The sequence below is a fragment of the Ranitomeya variabilis genome, chromosome 4 (genome assembly GCF_051348905.1).
Source record: "Ranitomeya variabilis isolate aRanVar5 chromosome 4, aRanVar5.hap1, whole genome shotgun sequence".
In the NCBI taxonomy this organism is placed as follows: Eukaryota; Metazoa; Chordata; class Amphibia; order Anura; family Dendrobatidae; genus Ranitomeya; species Ranitomeya variabilis.
Genome location: NC_135235.1, coordinates 470,110,010 through 470,130,831, shown reverse-complemented (window position 1 = coordinate 470,130,831; position 20,822 = coordinate 470,110,010). Strand labels below are relative to the sequence as shown.

Below are 20,822 nucleotides of genomic sequence, written 5' to 3'. Positions count from 1 at the left end.
CGACGCTCCATATAGTATAATGGCCCCACACAATGCTGGGTGCAGTATAATGGCCACACATGGTTACCCCACCCTGTTGTGAACTCTGTGTTCAGGCTCCCTCTTGTGGTCACTGGTGGTATGGTGTGACACTTGCTTTGGGCTCCCCCTGGTGGCTTTGCCTGTTATCCTGCTGGTCTCTGGCTATCAGCTGGTTCGTTATCCTCTGGGAGGTTCCTATATAGCTCTGTTTTACTTCCACTTGTTGCCGGCTGTCGATGTAATCAGTGCTACTCAGATTCCTTCTGACTACCTTGCTCCCAGTCCATCCAGGATAAGCTAAGTTTTGTTTGCTCATTTTTTGATCAGCAGTGTATATCATGTTTTCTGTTCCAGCTTGCTAAAATGTAATTCCCTTGCTTGCTGGTTGCTCTAGTGGGCTGAGTTTCTCCCCACACACCGTTAGTTGGTGTGTGGGTTCTTGAAATCTCAGGATGGATATTTTGTAAGGGTTTTTTATTGATCGCATAGACCCCTGCTCTATTTTCTGCTTTCTAGTACTAGTGGGCCTCTTTTGCTGAATCTGATTTCATCCCTATGTATGTGCCTTCTTCTTACTTCACCGTTAATATTTGTTGGGGGCTTCTATATCTTTGGGGATTATTTCTCTGGAGGCAAGCGAGGTCTTTCTTTCTCTTTAGGGGTAGCTAGTTCCTCAGGCTGGCTCGAGACATCTAGGAATTTTTTAGGCACGTTCACCGGCTACCTCTAGTTGTTTTGGATAGGTTCAGATTTGCGATCAGTCCAGTTACCATCTCCCTAGAGCTCGTCCTTAGTTTAATCACTTGCTGATCTATTTGTGATCCTCAGCCACTAGGGATCATAACAGTACAGCCGGCCCGCAAAGTGTTAATTGCATGGCAGAAGCAGGAGAAAAGAAGCCTTGAGAATTTTTTTTTTTTTTCTTGTTGTTGCCGTGTGTCTAGCTGCTGTGCTAGCTTCTCTCCTCCTCTTAATCTTGGTGTGGCTCTGAGTTCAGCTGCTGACATGGATGTCCAGAGCTTGGCTTCCAGTCTGGATCATCTTGCTGCTAGAGTTCAGAGTATTCAGGATTTTGTTGTTCACAGTCCTATCTCTGAGCCTAGGATACCTATTCCGGAGTTGTTTTCTGGAGATAGATCTAGGTTCCTAAATTTTAAGAACAATTGTAAGTTGTTTCTTTCTTTGAAACCTCGTTCCTCTGGTGATGCCGTTCAGCAAGTTAGGATTATTATTTCCTTTTTGCGTGGTGACCCTCAAGATTGGGCCTTCGCATTGGCGCCAGGGGATCCTGCATTGCTCAGTGTGGATGCGTTTTTTCTGGCCCTTGGATTGCTCTATGAGGAACCTAATCTTGAGAACCAGGCTGAAAAAGCGTTATTGGCCCTCTCGCAGGGGCAAGATGAAGCAGAGGTGTACTGCCAGAAATTTCGGAAATGGTCGGTGTTTACTCAGTGGAATGAGTGTGCCCTGGCTGCAATTTTCAGAGAAGGTCTTTCTGAAGCCATTAAGAATGTCATGGTGGGGTTCCCTACGCCTGCAGGTCTGAATGAGTCAATGACTCTGGCCATTCAGATTGATCGGCGGTTGCGGGAGCGCAAACCTGTGCACCATTTGGCGGTGTCTTCTGAACAGACACCTGAATCTATGCAATGTGACAGAATTCTGACCAGAAGTGAACGGCAAAATTATAGACGGCAAAATGGGTTGTGCTTTTACTGTGGTGACTCAGCTCATGTTATCTCAGCATGCTCTAAGCGCAAAAAAAAAGGTTGATAAATCTGTCACCATTGGTACTTTACAGCCTAAGTTCATTTTGTCTGTTACCCTGATTTGTTCCCTGTCATCTTACCCGGTTAATGCTTTTGTAGATTCAGGTGCTGCCCTGAGTCTGATGGATTGGTCATTTGCCAGGCGCTGTGGTTTTGATTTGGAGCCTTTAAAATTCCCTATTCCACTAAGGGGAATTGACTCTACGCCATTGGCTACGAATAGACCTCAGTACTGGACACAAGTGACCATGTGCATGACTCCTGTTCATCAGGAGGTGATTCGCTTTCTTGTATTGCATAATTTGCATGATGTTGTCATGTTGGGTCTACCATGGTTGCAGACTCATAATCCAGTCCTGAATTGGAAAGCTATGTCTGTGTCAAGTTGGGGTTGTCAGGGAATTCATGGTGACGCTCCTGTGGTGTCAATTGCTTCGTCCACTCCTTCTGAAGTCCCTACGTTTTTGTCAGACTACCAGGATGTATTTGAGGAGCCCAAACTCAATTCTCTACCTCCTCATAGGGACTGTGATTGTGCTATAAATTTGATTCCTGGTAGTAAGTTTCCTAAGGGACGACTTTTCAATTTATCTGTGCCGGAGCATGCTGCCATGCGGAGTTATATAAAGGAGTCTTTGGAGAAGGGACATATTCGCCCGTCCTCTTCCCCTCTTGGTGCAGGATTCTTTTTTGTGGCTAAGAAGGATGGTTCCCTGAGACCTTGTATTGATTATCGCCTTTTGAATAAAATCACGGTCAAATTTCAGTATCCTTTGCCATTGTTAACTGATTTGTTTGCTCGCATTAGGGGGTCTAGTTGGTTCACCAAGATAGATCTTCGTGGTGCGTATAACCTTGTGCGTATAAAACAGGGTGATGAATGGAAAACTGCATTTAATACGCCTGAAGGCCATTTTGAGTACCTGGTGATGCCTTTTGGACTTTCTAATGCTCCTTCAGTCTTTCAGTCCTTTATGCACGACATCTTCCGTGAATATCTGGATAAGTTTATGATTGTGTATCTGGATGATATTCTGGTTTTTTCGGATGATTGGGAGTCTCATGTTAAGCAGGTCAGGATGGTCTTTCAGGTCCTGCGTGACAATGCTTTATTTGTGAAGGGCTCAAAATGTCTTTTTGGAGTCCAGAAGATTTCTTTTTTGGGTTTCATTTTTTCTCCTTCTACTAATGAGATGGACCCAGTCATGGTTCAGGCTATTCATGACTGGACGCAGCCTACATCGGTTAAGAGTCTTCAGAAGTTCTTGGGTTTTGCTAATTTTTACCGTCGCTTCATAGCTAATTTTTCTGGTGTTGTTAAGCCTTTGACGGATTTGACCAAGAAAGGTTCTGATGTGACTAATTGGTCCTCTGCGGCTGTGGAGGCCTTTCGGGAGCTGAAGCGCCGGTTTTCTTCGGCTCCGGTCTTATGTCAGCCAGATGTCTCACTTCCCTTCCAGGTGGAGGTTGATGCTTCCGAGATTGGAGCGGGGGCTGTTTTGTCGCAGAGAAGCTCCGATGACTCTGTGATGAAGCCATGTGCTTTCTTTTCAAGAAAGTTTTCGCCTGCCGAGCGGAATTATGATGTCGGTAATCGGGAGTTGTTGGCTATGAAGTGGGCATTTGAGGAGTGGCGACATTGGCTCGAGGGAGCTAAGCATCGTGTGGTGGTCTTGACTGATCACAAGAATTTGATTTATCTCGAGTCGGCCAAGCGGCTGAATCCCAGACAGGCTCGTTGGTCGTTGTTTTTCTCTCGTTTTGATTTCGTGGTTTCGTACCTGCCTGGTTCGAAGAATGTGAAGGCTGATGCTCTTTCTAGGAGTTTTGTGCCTGACTCTCCTGGAGATTCAGAGCCGGCTGGTATTCTTAGAGAAGGGGTGATTTTGTCTGCCATCTCCCCAGATTTGCGACGTGTGCTGCAAGAGTTTCAGGCGGATAGACCTGATCGCTGTCCACCGGAGAGACTGTTTGTCCCGGATAGATGGACCAACAGAGTCATCTCCGAGGTTCATTCTTCGGTGTTGGCGGGCCATCCTGGAATATTTGGTACCAGAGACTTGGTGGCCAGGTCTTTTTGGTGGCCTTCCTTGTCGCGGGATGTGCGTTCCTTTGTGCAGTCTTGTGGAATTTGTGCTCGGGCTAAGCCTTGCTGTTCTCGAGCCAGTGGTTTGCTGTTACCTTTGCCTGTCCCGAAGAGGCCTTGGACGCACATTTCCATGGATTTTATTTCAGATCTCCCTGTCTCTCAGAGAATGTCTGTCATCTGGGTGGTGTGTGATCGTTTTTCTAAGATGGTCCATTTGGTGCCCTTGCCTAAGTTGCCTTCCTCCTCTGAGTTGGTTCCACTGTTTTTTCAAAATGTGGTTCGTTTGCACGGGATTCCCGAGAACATTGTTTCTGACAGAGGATCCCAGTTTGTGTCTAGATTTTGGCGGACCTTTTGTGCTAAATTGGGCATTGATTTGTCTTTTTCGTCGGCCTTCCATCCTCAGACGAATGGCCAAACCGAGCGAACTAATCAGACCTTGGAGACTTATTTAAGATGTTTTGTTTCTGCTGATCAGGACGACTGGGTTACTTTTTTGCCGTTGGCCGAGTTTGCCCTTAATAATCGGGCTAGTTCTGCTACTTTGGTTTCTCCTTTCTTTTGTAATTCGGGGTTTCATCCTCGTTTTTCCTCGGGTCAGGTGGAGCCTTCTGACTGTCCTGGAGTGGATGTTGTGGTTGATAGGTTGTATCAGATTTGGAATCATGTGGTGGACAATTTGAAGCTGTCTCAAGAGAAGGCTCAGCTCTTTGCCAACCGCCGTCGCTGTGTGGGTCCCCGACTTTGCGTTGGGAACTTGGTGTGGTTGTCTACTCGCTTCGTTCCTATGAAGGTCTCCTCTCCTAAGTTCAAGCCTCGGTTTATCGGTCCTTATAAGATTCTGGAAGTCCTTGGCCCTGTGTCATTTCGTCTGGACCTCCCAGCATCATTTGCTATTCATAATGTGTTCCATCGCTCGTTGTTGCGGAGGTATGTGGTGCCTGTGGTTCCTCCGGTTGAGCCTCCTGCCCCGGTGCTGGTTGAGGGAGAATTGGAATACGTGGTGGTGAAGATCTTGGATTCTCGTATTTCTAGACGAAGGCTCCAGTATTTGGTTAAATGGAAGGGCTATGGTCAGGAGGATAATTCTTGGGTTGTCGCCTCTGATGTTCATGCAGCCGATTTGGTTCGTGCCTTCCATGTGGCTCATCCTGATCGCCCTGGTGGTTTTCATGAGGGTTCGGTGACCCCTCCTCAAGGGGGGGGTACTGTTGTGAACTCTGTGTTCAGGCTCCCTCTTGTGGTCACTGGTGGTATGGTGTGACTTTTGCTTTGGGCTCCCCCTGGTGGCTTTGCCTGTTATCCTGCTGGTCTCTGGCTATCAGCTGGTTCGTTATCCTCTGGGAGGTTCCTATATAGCTCTGTTTTACTTCCACTTGTTGCCGGCTGTCGATGTAATCAGTGCTACTCAGATTCCTTCTGACTACCTTGCTCCCAGTCCATCCAGGATAAGCTAAGTTTTGTTTGCTCATTTTTTGATCAGCAGTGTTTATCATGTTTTCTGTTCCAGCTTGCTAAAATGTAATTCCCTTGCTTGCTGGTTGCTCTAGTGGGCTGAGTTTCTCCCCACACACCGTTAGTTGGTGTGTGGGTTCTTGAAATCTCAGGATGGATATTTTGTAAGGGTTTTTTATTGATCGCATAGACCCCTGCTCTATTTTCTGCTTTCTAGTACTAGTGGGCCTCTTTTGCTGAATCTGATTTCATCCCTATGTATGTGCCTTCTTCTTACTTCACCGTTAATATTTGTTGGGGGCTTCTATATCTTTGGGGATTATTTCTCTGGAGGCAAGCGAGGTCTTTCTTTCTCTTTAGGGGTAGCTAGTTCCTCAGGCTGGCTCGAGACGTCTAGGAATTTTTTAGGCACGTTCACCGGCTACCTCTAGTTGTTTTGGATAGGTTCAGATTTGCGATCAGTCCAGTTACCATCTCCCTAGAGCTCGTCCTTAGTTTAATCACTTGCTGATCTATTTGTGATCCTCAGCCACTAGGGATCATAACACCACCCCCATCATTGCCTTCTCCATCACTACACGCACACACCTTTCACCGCGCTCCCTCGCAGCAGCCGGCAGCTTCCACTCCCACGGCGCTGAATGGTGTCATCCAGCTGCACCGCTGACCGCTCACGTCGCTGCAGCTGTGATACGCCACTGATAAAGACCTCCTGTGTCTCCTGTGCCAGTCAGTGTCAGAGCGAGGAGCAATATCTGCTCCGATCCGACACAGCCAGCGTCCGCTCCGTACACCTTGTACACAAGCGACTCCGCTCCATACACCTCGTACACACACGACTCCGCTCCATACACCTTGCACATGCGGCTCCGCTCCGTACACCTCGTACACACACGGCTCCGCTCCGTACACCTCGTACACACACGACTCCTCCCCATACACCTCGTACACACACGGCTCCACTCCGTACACTTCGTACACACATGGCTCCACTCCATACACCTTATACACACACGGCTCCGCTCCGTACGCCTCATACTCGCACGGCTCCACTCCGTACACCTCGCACACACACGGCTCCACTCCGTACAACTCGTACACACACGGCTCCACTCCGTACACATTGCACACGCTGCTCCGCTCCGTATACCTTGCACACACACGGCTCCACTCCGTACACCTCATACACACACGGCTCCGCTTCATACACATTGCACACGCTGCTCCACTCCGTATACCTTGTACACACATGGCTCTGCTCCGCACACCTCGTACACACGTGGCTCTGCTCTGTACACCTCGTACACATGTGGCTCCGCTCCGTACACGTCTTACACACACGACTCTGCTCCATACACGTTTCACACACTGCTCCGCTCCATACACCTCGTACACACACGGCTCTGCTACATTCACACTGTAAACACCTCCTGACCTCACACATACGCTTACCTTCCTCCAGCGTCATGACAACCAGAAGAGTCCTGTACAAGGAGGTCCTCCAGATCATGTGACCCCCTGACTCCTTCCATCCTGTGACTTCATCACAGGTCCTGTGCGCACAGAGCAGCCAATATGCTGCTCTGTGGGTGCAGGGGCTCAGGGAGCTGACCGGGTGATATACACACCTCCCAACCAGTGCGGGACAACTAATGTCCCGCCCGGGATCGCGGGGCTGACTGTCAAAATCGGGACAGTCCCGCTGGATCCGGGATGGTTGAGAGGTATGGAAACACGTCACCACTTCTGTATTTCTCACCCACTCCTGGTTTTGGCTTACAGATACTGAGGTAAAATACTGACCAAATACTCAACGTGTGAACGTGGCCTTAAGGGGAAATGCACATCTGAAGTATTTCCACGTCACTCATTTTCATGGATTGAATTCACCCTATACATTGGAAATAGTAAAGTCTGCAAAAATTCCTCACAAATAATTAACATTCAACGAATTTTTAAATATGAAATGCAGGTCAGCTGAAATATCCCAGTACTGATAGGTCAAGCATTTTAAAATCTCATCTTTTTATCTGGTACAGTATTGTGGATGTTATGCATTGTGCGCATTTACACTACAGTTCCATTGTACTCATCTCTATCTCGCTTGATAAATATTACACTAAATCAGCAATGTCCAAGCCACTGAATTTAAAAAAAAACACCATGATTTACTCCTCAATAAAACACCACAAAATACTCCACTAGACATCTAACTTGTCCACTGCCACTTGTCATGTGTAATCCATTTCTAGCAGAAGAAACGCTGTCCTAGAATACAGCGAGTGGGATCCGGTCTGTGTCTCTCTGCTCCTTCTACTCTGCCTATCAAACTGCATAAAAGGCACCATACAGGTGGGCAAACATGCTACTGAAAAGGAAAGGAAGTTCCAGAACTAATAGTGCTGACTGAATGATGATTAAGAGGAACCACCCCCTGACAGAGGGAATGGCACATTATAGTGCTGGAACATTGGTATGTATTCGATTAGCATGTATGATAAAGCAGCATTAACATGTTGTGGGGCATGACCGTGCTGTTCTACAGGTTGTGCATGAAAGGACAGGTATGCAGCTTTCATGGCCAGCCATATCAGAGATTTCAGAGGCCGGCCACACACATCAGAGCTGCCAGCCAGAACACATTTATTTACTTATTCATTTAGGACATGACCTTGGTGCTTTTGCTTTCAGGATTCGCTGTTCCAGGCGGGGAATAGATTAAAGAGACGGTCTGAAATACAAATTCATTTTCCTCCTAAATCCCTATCTATTTAATGCCATAATCTAAACTGTTTTCTAATATACTATTCCCACTGCCCCCAAGTATTCGATTTTTTTTTTTAACATCTGACATACAGGTCCAAATATTTATTTTTTTCTTTTTACTAAGGAGACGGTGCTCGCAGTATTCTTTGGGGGCATCGCTAAGCTGCTCTGCATTATTATACATAGACCAGATTAACAAAAAAAAAAAGGAGGAGGAGGAATACCCAGAAGAGCAGCGGGAATAAAACTGGAGAAAAAAAAAAGGACCATTTATGACTTGGAGACAGGTCCTCTAAAGCATCATTACAACATATTTCATTTTTTCTTTATTTCGGCGCTGGAGTGGTGCCATTAACGCAAGTCCCCAGCCCCAAGTATTATTCGCCTGCTGCCGTCTTCAGCTGTTCCAAGTCCCACGACTGTCCCAATCCGCCATCTGGTGACCGCTAGTCAGAGGTGACGGTCACAAGCTCTCAGTGTAAGTCTATGGGAGCCTCGTTCTGGCTCTCGTAGACCTACATCCAGTAGTGATCTACCAGCAAACACTGCAGCGACCTGGCAGGTCACAACCCGCAGAAGACTGGTAACTATAATTCTAGGTGTAGAGGACGTATGTTAGCGGCACCATTCCAGCAGTAAAATAAAAAACATGGGAGTGGTCCTTTAAGGTTACATCCCAGGTAGGTACCAGCCTCCATGATCACACTTTATTTTTTTTAACCGGCTTATAAAAAAGAAACTTTAAGGCATCTGTGAACGTATACAGATTATTTTGACTGTATACAGTTTACAGTGAATGCAGCTGAGGTCTTTATATCAGAATTCTGGGCTGTATCACTTATAGCCATTATCATTTATTATGGTTTTACAATATTTTTCGGAAAGCTGCATGTCATACTTTTGCAATCCTCAGAACGTCCATAGCCCCATGAGTGACAGTAGCAGCTCTTTATATACGTGTGGTCCATTATGGCTAATTAACCAGTGAGCGGGGGAGGGAGGGGGGATGAGAGGCTTGTGCAGCGTCTCCGGTGGCCACTCGGAGCGGTGACGCTGACATGACGCACACACTGCACACATGCTGCATCAGGCGTCTGTGGCTGCCATAAGGCTTCATACTGTAGATGGGTAAACAAAGGTGTGGGTGTAGAGCTGTGTGCAGACAGTAACACTGCCAGGCCGCCCCCAGCCACTTCTGTGCGACCAGGAAAACAAAATCCATGTCGAACAAGACAAATTAACTCATAAAGAGGGGTGGGCTATGGGATGGGAAATCTGCTGTCGTCATGGATGCCCAGCAATGTGCTTACTGTTGGAACTTGTTTTACAGGCCTCCTGTGTGTGGGTAAGGTGTAACAAGAAAGCAAATGCCCTTCCCCCTCCGAAATATTCAGCTAGCCAGGAAAAACAGCTCCTCACATTCAATATATGGTGACAGGACACGTTACAAAAAACAACATTAAAAGTAAATTACTAAATATATTTCATTAGTGAATCTGTCTAAGGAGGTAATAAAATGGCCACGGTCTTGTTACTCTGACAATGTTAGTAGGATGGGTGCCTGTGAGCATGTGCAGTAGGAAGCTCGTGGTGGCATAGGGTATCGCCAGGTCCCAGCAGCAGAGCTTCCTACTGCACATGCTCACAGGCTCCGTCCTACTAACATTATAGATCAAGCAAAGAAATGCAAAAAAAATATCAATTATTGTGTGTGATTGGATGTGCCGCTGATAACGCGTCATTTCAGCAGTCACCCGACTACTGCAGCCAATCATGGGCGCCAGCAGTCACGAGATTGAACAAGGCTTCCTGAAACACTGGGTGCGAGTCAGAGCAGGTAAGTATATAAAATTTAATTGTTTTTTACCTATTTTTGGACAAACACCTTGTATATAGAAATTGAGCAGGCCACAATTTTTGCGCATGGATTCATATATAAAACGGTTTAGGCCGATAGCAGGATGAGGGACACCAGAGCGTGCCTCCAATCCTACCCAACAGGGCTGCCGGAAGAAAACAACTGGAGAGCTCGTCAGCCCAATAGAGAATGAACGGAGCAATGGGTGAGCGCGTGCACTGACGCTCCATCGTAAAGACGATGAAAGTTCCCTGTTTGGCCAATCTGTGTGCCCTAGGGCTATGTTCACACGTGTTTTTCTGTTTTTTTTTAATGCAAATTTTAAGCTGTCTTTTACAGTACCAGGAAAAGGATTTCAGAAATCTCATGCACACTTTTTTTTTCCCTGAATGTATTGGAAAACCGCTGTTTTAAACTGCAGCATGTCACTTCTTTCAGTGTTTATTCACCTATGGAAAGCAATGAGTACAGTGCAAAAATGCACATGTATCAGGTTTTGCTGCGTTTTCCGTACAAACCCCTTAAAGAAGTTGCATCATGATTTTTAGCGGGGGGGGGGGGGGGGATCTAAACTTTTTCAGCAAGCACAAGAGACAACAAAAACTCAGGAAAACCTGCTTTTTGTAAGCTACTTCTTTACTGCCAATTGAGCAGGTTTTGCCTACAGAAAAGAATGCAGCAAAATCGCAAAGTGTGAACATAGCCTAACAGTCAGGTCCCCGCCAATAGGTGATAACCCTGTTGCATGTTGCCATGTAGTGCAGAATCTCTATTCGGGGGTCTGGGTGGGAGACAACATGGTGGCCAGATAGAACCCAATAAATTATAGCATCTGCTGTTTTTACTGCAAAACTCACCATGACAATCCTGAAAACGGACAAAAAAAAGTAATCAATAGAAATATAAATGTTAAAAAAAAAAAAATCTAAAAGACATCGCTACTCTGCGGGACTATATAAAGAACAGGAGTCAGGTGTGTACGAGCCTTTCATGTGTTAAACAGTAACCCATCTATAATAAAAGAATTCAGTGCATTTTATAAAGAACAGAAACTTGGTCAGAAATTAAAGTCAAAGGTTTTCCAGCAAATTTAGACCTTGGGAGTGGGACATGAGCTCGGACTGAGTTTTGTTTATTGAGGAGGTTTTCTCACCCATAGGCCACGTTCACACATTCAGTATTTGGTCAGTATTTTACCTCAGGATTAGGGTTGAACGACCTTGACTTTTTTAGGGTCGAGTCATGTTTCGCGAAACCCGACTTTTGGAAAAGTCGAGTCGGGCGAAATCGGCCGATCACTGCGCAAAGTCGAGGATCGGCCGGAACCCGAAACCCTATGCACGTCTTTTCTTTTCAATGTTCTTTTTATTGAGAAATAATGCAAGTAGACAAAAATAATGACATTTGTAAAGTAACAGATGAACAGTATAACAATTAACTTTTGGAAATTTAACAGTAACAAAGAGGCTCCTTTTTACAACGTTTTCGGTTTGAAAAAGAGCAATAGTAAAATTGGAGCAATCTTCTCCATTAAAAAAAACAAACATACAAAACATAATGATTCTTTGAAGTAAGTATAATAGTCATAGGACAGTAAAGAAAGAAGGGGGGAGGGGTGGAAGGGGGGGGGGTAGCATCATGAAATTTAGTTCTCTGTTTCGATCAATTCTTGGTTACATCGATTCTGGAAGACGACCTGAATATAATCCAAGGGAGCCAGATTCCTTTAAACTTAGGAATGGAATGGTTTACCAAGGCTACAAGTTCAGCCATGAGATATAGTTGATCTATATTTCTCAATACTTGTTGATATGTCGGAATGTTCGTGGTTTTCCAGAAAGTGGGGATTAATAACTTGGCTGCAGCCAGTATGTTTTGAGCTAAAATGGTGAGCCATGTGCATCTAGGCCACACAGAGAAGTTCAAAAGCGCCATCTCTGGTGTCAGTTGCAACTCTTTCCCAGTCACGTCTTTTATCAATTGTTCCATCATTATCCAGAAACCACGAACCTCCGGACACGACCACCAAAGATGGAGGTATCCGCCCTCTTCTAAGTTGCATCTCCAACAGTCAGCATGAGGGCACAATCTCCAGGTCCGAAGCTGCGTTTGAGAGATATACCATCTAGATACTATCTTATAAGAGTTTTCTTGGGTTTTAACGCAACTTGTGGGTCCGTGAGAATATTTATAAATGTGTGACACTTGTGCCTGTGAAAAAGTGTAACCTAAATCTTTTTCCCACCCTAAAATGTACGCTCTCTTAAGGCTTAATTCATCTGTTATAAGTGTTTGATAGATCGTGGAGAGTACCTTAGCGGGTCTGGACGTCTTAGCACACATGGTTTCAAATGGGGTAAGCTTACGCGTAATATTTGAAAAATATTGTAATCTTTTCAGCGTTTCTTTAAGTGTCGAGTATTGTAAGAAATTTAGGATCGTCAGTTCAGGTTTTTCACGAAGTTCTGATAGTGAAAGAAGCGTACCATCATTTAACATTTGGTCTATTGGATATTTTTTAGCTCTATTCCCAATCGAATGGGTTATAATATCTGAGAGGATTAGCAACGGTGAGGAAGGAGGAGTAAGAATGTTATGTGTTTCTGCCCATATTTTTATAAGTGTACGTGTAAGCGGATTGGGGTGAGGGGGAAATGAATGCTTCCCTGCATAGGTCAATAGTAGTGGTCTGAGGGAGGAATATGCACGTCAATGGGGATTTTTTTTTTTTTCTCTCTCTCTCTCTCTCTCCACAGAAAATTTCATATTACACATTCCAAATCACTACTACGCACAAGCGATAAAATGATGATAGGCGTGCACGCCCCTAACCCCTATGTCATCACTCTGCCCACGCTCCTTCATTGGCTGAAAAAATGGCGCTAAACACGTCATACGAAACGCGACTTTGGCGCCAAGTTCGCGTACCGCATGGCCGACCCCACACAGGGATCGGGTCGGGTTTCATGAGACGCCGACTTACCAAAAGTCGTCGACTTATGAAAATGAACGATCCGTTTCGCTCAACCCTACTCAGGATTTGTAAGCCAAAACCAGCAGTAGGTGATAATACAGAAGTGGTGGCGTGTTTCTATTATACTTTTCCTCTGATTGTCCTACTGCTGGTTTTGGCTTACAAATACTGAGCTAAAATACTGACCACATACTGAACATGTGAATGTGGCCTCACTGGTCCACAAAGACTCCCATTCTATGGCTTGATTAGTCTGTTTTCTGGTCACGTCCTTGACACCCAAAACATGGCCATAAATGCCTGAGAAGGTATCTCCGGAGTGTCGAGAAAGGGAACAGGGAGACCAGGTAAATGCTGGAACGCGGCATGCAAGAAATCGAGGAATGCGAGAATTATATTATTATTTATTTTTCAACTGCTCTAACGACTTTAGGGGGGGGGGGGTGAGTCTTAAAATCAAAATATGACCACCTTTTGACCTGTCTAAAGGGGGTTGTCCACTACTAGGATAACCCCATTTTCCCATGGCGCTCGCATTGACATCAGAAAGGTAAGGTGAGTTTGTTGGCTGTGAACTCCCAGGACCTGTCTGACAGCACCGCCAGCAGGAGAACTTTCTCACGCTCGCGGAGCCATCAGCTAGGTAATAGGAGTTCACAGAGAGACACTGAGCACACGGTGCTCAGTGTCTGCTCGATGACAGGCTGTATGGATGCAACCATGCAGCCAGCCATCTGGACGTAGCAGTGCTAGACCCGTTGTGGGACAATTGGATTAGCAGGATCTCTGCAGAAAGGTGAAGAATATCGTTGTTTTGTTTATTTTTCTTTTATTTATTTTTTTACTTTTGCAGATGACGAAGGCATCGGGGGAATGGGGGAGATGGTCCTAAGTATGGTTTAATTAAGATTATTAAAAGGAGTCTGTGTCTTTCAATTAAAGGAATTTCTTCTGGGTGTCTATTTTCACAGAATGTGACTGTGGGGTTAGTAATACCTCTCCATTATTGACCTCGGGGCTTGATGTCACCTGACAATACAAAGGTGACATCAAACCCCCCCCAACTCTCATTCCACTTGCCACCGCTACAGGTCAAGTTGGAAGAGCGAGGCTAAGTGCCAGAATTGGCGCATCTCAGAAATGTGCCTTTTGCGGGGTGGCTGAGAGATGATGTTTTTAGCCTGGGGGGGGGGGCAGTATCCATGGCCCCATCGTAGGCTATTAATATCAGCCCACAGCTGCCTGCATAGCCTTTGCTGGTTATTAATTATAGGGGGACCCTACATCTTTTTTTTTAGGGTCACCCATTTTAATAGCCAGTAAAGGCTAAGTATACAGTTGTGAGCTGATATTAATAGCCTGGGAAGCCCCATGGGTATTACCCCTTTCCCAGGCTATAAATACAGTCCCCCAGGCGTCGGCTTTCCCTCTACAGGTTAAAAAACTTGAGAGGGAGCCCGCCCACGTCATTTATTTCCGAAAATGTAATTTTATTAAATACATGTACAGTAAGCTAGTAAGCTGCATACACACTGTACTAATTGTATTTGTCTCTGACACCTGTATATCTACCTAAACTATTTGTATTTACTGTACGTACTCCATCTCTTCCATGCTGTTGGCCCCTGCAGTGATTTTACAGTACACGGTACATAAATTGATATATATATATATATATATATATATATATATATATATATATATATATATATATATATTATATATGTGTGTGTCACCGACATCTCTATATTCTATGTGTAAATATCCTATCCTGTCGGTGTGATTTTACTGTATGCGCACATGAATTGCCGGCTTTTCAAAGGATGCCAATGCGTAGAAATTGGACAGCACTCGCATGGTCCGAGTGCTGTGCGATTTTTTTCTCTCGCACCCATAGGCTTGCAGTGGCAAGTCTCGGGCGATATACGCATACAATCGCAGCATGCTGCGCTTTTACACGCCCATCAAATACGTCTGAGAAAATAAATACTGATGTGAGCTGCCCCATAGATTAACACTGGTCCGAATGCTATGTGATGTCTTATCGCATAGCACTTGGCCACATTCTACGGTAGTGTGACGCCGGCCTAAGACGTTATATGATGCAGGTGTAATGCCCAGCACAGAGTGTAAGAGGCAGTATGATACAGGTGTAGTGCCCAGTGCAGGGTGTAAGAGGCTGCATGATGCAGGTGTGGTGCCCAGCGCAGGGTGTAAGAGGCTGCATGATGCAGGTGTGGTGCCCACCACACGGTGTAAGAAGTAACATGATGCAGGTGTAATGCCCAGCGCAGGGTGTAAGAGGCAGTATGATACAGGTGTAGTGCCCAGCGCAGGGTGTAAGAGGCTGCATGATGCAGGTGTGGTGCCCACCACACGGTGTAAGAAGTAACATGATGCAGGTGTAATGCCCAGCGCAGGGTGTAAGAGGCAGTATGATACAGGTGTAGTGCCCAGTGCAGGGTGTAAGAGGAGGCTGCATGATGCAGGTGTGGTGCCCAGCGCAGGGTGTAAGAGGCTGCATGATGCAGGTGTGGTGCCCACCACACGGTGTAAGAAGTAACATGATGCAGGTGTAATGCCCAGCACAGAGTGTAAGAGGCAGTATGATACAGGTGTAGTGCCCAGTGCAGGGTGTAAGAGGCTGCATGATGCAGGTGTGGTGCCCAGCGCAGGGTGTAAGAGGCTGCATGATGCAGGTGTGGTGCCCACCACACGGTGTAAGAAGTAACATGATGCAGGTGTAATGCCCAGCGCAGGGTGTAAGAGGCTGCATGATGCAGGTGTAGTGCCCAGCGCAGGGTGTAAGAGGCTGCATGATGCAGGTGTAGTGCCCAGCACAGGGTGTAAGAGGCTACATGATGCAGGTGCGGTGCCCACCACACGGTGTAAGAAGTAACATGATGCAGGTGTAATGCCCAGCGCAGGGTGTAAGAGGCTGCATGATGCAGGTGTAGTGCCCAGCGCAGGGTGTAAGAGGCTGCATGATGCAGGTGTAGTGCCCAGCGCAGGGTGTAAGAGGCTGCATGATGCAGGTGTAATGCCCAGCGCAGGGTGTAAGAGGCTGCATGATGCAGGTGTAATGCCCAGCGCAGGGTGTAAGAGGCTGCATGATGCAGGTGTAATGCCCAGCGCAGGGTGTAAGAGGCTGCATGATGCAGGTGTAATGCCCAGCGCAGGGTGTAAGAGGCTGCATGATGCAGGTGTAATGCCCAGCGCAGGGTGTAAGAGGCTGCATGATGCAGGTGTAATGCCCAGCGCAGGGTGTAAGAGGCTGCATGATGCAGGTGTAATGCCCAGCGCAGGGTGTAAGAGGCTACATGATGCAGGTGTAATGCCCAGCGCAGGGTGTAAGAGGCTACATGATGCAGGTGTAATGCCCAGCGCAGGGTGTAAGAGGCTGCATGATGCAGGTGTAATGCCCAGCGCAGGGTGTAAGAGGCTGCATGATGCAGGTGTAATGCCCAGCGCAGGGTGCAAGAGGCTGCATGATGCAGGTGTAATGCCCAGCGCAGGGTGTAAGAGGCTACATGATGCAGGTGTAGTGCCCAGCGCAGGGTGTAAGAGGCTACATGATGCAGGTGTAGTGCCCAGCGCAGGGTGTAAGAGGCTGCATGATGCAGGTGTAGTGCCCAGCGCAGGGTGTAAGAGGCTGCATGATGCAGGTGTAGTGCCCAGTGCAGGGTGTAAGAGGCTGCATGATGCAGGTGTAGTGCCCCGCGCAGGGTGTAAGAGGCTACATGATGCAGGTGTAGTGCTCAGTGCAGGGTGTAAGAGGCTACATGATGCAGGTGTAATGCCCAGCGCAGGGTGTAAGAGGCTACATGATGCAGGTGTAATGCCCAGCACAGGGTGTAAGAGGTTACATGATGCAGGTGTAGTGCCCAGTGCAGGGTGTAAGAGGCTACATGATGCAGGTGTAATGCCCAGCGCAGGGTGTAAGAGGCTGCATGATGCAGGTGTAATGCCCAGCGCAGGGTGTAAGAGGCTGCATGATGCAGGTGTAGTGCCCCGCGCAGGGTGTAAGAGGCTACATGATGCAGGTGTAGTGCCCAGTGCAGGGTGTAAGAGGCTACATGATGCAGGTGTAATGCCCAGTGCAGGGTGTAAGAGGCTACATGATGCAGGTGTAATGCCCAGCGCAGGGTGTAAGAGGCTACATGATGCAGGTGTAATGCCCAGCACAGGGTGTAAGAGGCTACATGATGCAGGTGTAGTGCCCAGCGCAGGGTGTAAGAAGTAACATAATGCAGGTGTAATGCCCAGCGCAGGGTGTAAGAGGCTGCATGATGCAGGTGTAGTGCCCAGCGCAGGGTGTAAGAGGCTACATGATGCAGGTGTAATGCCCAGCGCAGGGTGTAAGAAGTAACATGATGCAGGTGTAGTGCCCAGCACAGGGTGTAAGAGGCTGCACGATGCAGGTGTAGTGCCCAGCGCAGGGTGTAAGAGGCTACATGATGCAGGTGTAATGCCCAGCGCAGGGTGTAAGAGGCTGCATGATGCAGGTGTAGTGCCCAGCACACGGTGTAAGAGGCTACATGATGCAGGTGTAATGCCCAGCACAGGGTGTAAGAAGTAACATGATGCAGGTGTAATGCCCCGCGCAGGGTGTAAGAGGCTACATGATGCAGGTGTAGTGCCCAGCACAGGGTGTAAGAGGCTACATGATGCAGGTGTAATGCCCAGCACAGGGTGTAAGAGGCTACATGATGCAGGTGTAGTGCCCAGCGCAGGGTGTAAGAGGCTGCATGATGCAGGTGTAGTGTCCAGCGCAGGGTGTAAGAGGCTACATGATGCAGGTGTAATGCCCAGCGCAGGGTGTAAGAGGCTGCATGATGCAGGTGTAGTGCCCAGCACACGGTGTAAGAGGCTACATGATGCAGGTGTAATGCCCAGCACAGGGTGTAAGAAGTAACATGATGCAGGTGTAATGCCCCGCGCAGGGTGTAAGAGGCTACATGATGCAGGTGTAGTGCCCAGCACAGGGTGTAAGAGGCTACATGATGCAGGTGTAATGCCCAGCACAGGGTGTAAGAGGCTACATGATGCAGGTGTAGTGCCCAGCGCAGGGTGTAAGAGGCTGCATGATGCAGGTGTAGTGCCCAGCGCAGGGTGTAAGAGGCTACATGATGCAGGTGTAATGCCCAGCGCAGGGTGTAAAAGGATGCATGATGCAGGTGTAGTGCCCAGCACACGGTGTAAGAGGCTACATGATGCAGGTGTAATGCCCAGCACAGGGTGTAAGAAGTAACATGATGCAGGTGTAATGCCCCGCGCAGGGTGTAAGAGGCTACATGATGCAGGTGTAGTGCCCAGCACAGGGTGTAAGAGGCTACATGATGCAGGTGTAATGCCCAGCGCAGGGTGTAAGAAGTAACATAATGCAGGTGTAATGCCCCGCGCAGGGTGTAAGAGGCTACATGATGCAGGTGTAGTGCCCAGCACAGGGTGTAAGAGGCTACATGATGCAGGTGTAATGCCCAGCACAGGGTGTAAGAGGCTACATGATGCAGGTGTAGTGCCCAGCGCAGGGTGTAAGAGGCTACATGATGCAGGTGTAATGCCCAGCGCAGGGTGTAAGAGGCTACATGATGCAGGTGTAGTGCCCAGCGCAGGGTGTAAGAGGCTGCATGATGCAGGTGTAGTGCCCAGCACAGGGTGTAAGAAGTAACATAATGCAGGTGTAATGCCCCGCGCAGGGTGTAAGAGGCTACATGATGCAGGTGTAGTGCCCAGCACAGGGTGTAAGAGGCTACATGATGCAGGTGTAATGCCCAGCACAGGGTGTAAGAGGCTACATGATGCAGGTGTAGTGCCCAGCGCAGGGTGTAAGAGGCTGCATGATGCAGGTGTAGTGCCCCGCGCAGGGTGTAAGAGGCTACATGATGCAGGTGTAATGCCCAGCGCAGGGTGTAAAAGGCTGCATGATGCAGGTGTAGTGCCCAGCACACGGTGTAAGAGGCTACATGATGCAGGTGTAATGCCCAGCACAGAGTGTAAGAAGTAACATGATGCAGGTGTAATGCCCCGCGCAGGGTGTAAGAGGCTACATGATGCAGGTGTAGTGCCCAGCGCAGGGTGTAAGAGGCTGCATGATGCAGGTGTAGTGCCCAGCGCAGGGTGTAAGAGGCTACATGATGCAGGTGTAATGCCCAGCGCAGGGTGTAAGAGGCTACATGATGCAGGTGTAGTGCCCAGCGCAGGGTGTAAGAGGCTGCATGATGCAGGTGTAGTGCCCAGCGCAGGGTGTAAGAGGCTACATGATGCAGGTGTAATGCCCAGCGCAGGGTGTAAGAGGCTACATGATGCAGGTGTAGTGCCCAGCGCAGGGTGTAAGAGGCTGCATGATGCAGGTGTAATGCCCAGCGCAGGGTGTAAGAAGTAACATAATGCAGGTGTAATGCCCCGCGCAGGGTGTAAGAGGCTACATGATGCAGGTGTAGTGCCCAGCACAGGGTGTAAGAGGCTACATGATGCAGGTGTAATGCCCAGCACAGGGTGTAAGAGGCTACATGATGCAGGTGTAGTGCCCAGCGCAGGGTGTAAGAGGCTACATGATGCAGGTGTAATGCCCAGCGCAGGGTGTAAGAGGCTACATGATGCAGGTGTAGTGCCCAGCGCAGGGTGTAAGAGGCTGCATGATGCAGGTGTAGTGCCCAGCACAGGGTGTAAGAAGTAACATAATGCAGGTGTAATGCCCCGCGCAGGGTGTAAGAGGCTACATGATGCAGGTGTAGTGCCCAGCACAGGGTGTAAGAGGCTACATGATGCAGGTGTAATGCCCAGCACAGGGTGTAAGAGGCTACATGATGCAGGTGTAGTGCCCAGCGCAGGGTGTAAGAGGCTGCATGATGCAGGTGTAGTGCCCAGCGCAGGGTGTAAGAGGCTACATGATGCAGGTGTAATGCCCAGCGCAGGGTGTAAAAGGCTGCATGATGCAGGTGTAGTGCCCAGCACACGGTGTAAGAGGCTACATGATGCAGGTGTAATGCCCAGCACAGGGTGTAAGAAGTAACATGATGCAGGTGTAATGCCCCGCGCAGGGTGTAAGAGGCTACATGATGCAGGTGTAGTGCCCAGCGCAGGGTGTAAGAGGCTGCATGATGCAGGTGTAGTGCCCAGCGCAGGGTGTAAGAGGCTACATGATGCAGGTGTAATGCCCAGCGCAGGGTGTAAGAGGCTGCATGATGCAGGTGTAGTGCCCAGCGCAGGGTGTAAGAGGCTGCATGATGCAGGTGTAGTGCCCAGCGCAGGGTGTAAGAGGCTGCATGATGCAGGTGTGATTGGCAGCACACAGAGGTATGGAGCAGATGGCCCGGTATGACACAGCCCCGCACCATATGTAACATACAGACACCTGTTCCGTGCAGTTCCTGTGGCCCCTCCCCCCAGCGTCCGGTACCTGTGTTTTCGTTGTCAGCTGGATAACCGCCTTCCTAAAGTTCAGCTTCGTGTCCGTGTTCCCCATCCCGGTGCCGGCTATAAGCCCCGCCTGTTCACGGCCCGGTCCGGATCCCTTCCAGATCCGCCTGCAGTAGCCAGGGAACCGGATCAGTCAATCAACGCCCTCTCTGCGTCACCAGGCCCGCCCACTCAGCCGGCGTATGTGTTCCATCACTGACTGGTCACGGTGACCTCGCTAGACTCCGCCTACAGAAGTGGACACGCCCACATTGTATTAGTCTCCGCCCAGATTACATATAATCGCTAGTTTCTAGGCATATATGCTGGGACGTGTACAAGCGGCGCTCTGGTGTGTGCTGGCACTGTGTGCTGCACGGTAATGCTGTGGCCCTTCAGCGGCCATGCACGGGTAAAGGATGCCGGAGCCCCGGATGATGATGTGGGGAGGAGCGGGAAGCGGCCTCCAATCAGCAGCGCTCCAGCCTG

The 20,822-nt window shown here is 48.3% G+C and overlaps 1 protein-coding gene across 1 annotated transcript in view; it reads right to left on the bottom strand.

Moving 5' to 3' along the window:
• The window catches only part of HID1 (HID1 domain containing), a 75,365-nt gene extending 54,618 nt beyond the window's left edge, over nt 1-20,747 (bottom strand). The window contains exon 1 of the mRNA XM_077251742.1: nt 20,335-20,747. Coding sequence (XP_077107857.1) covers nt 20,335-20,400 — 66 coding nt within the window. The 5' untranslated portion in view covers nt 20,401-20,747. The remainder of the gene's footprint in view (nt 1-20,334) is intronic.
• Between the last annotated feature and the right edge of the window lie 75 nt (nt 20,748-20,822).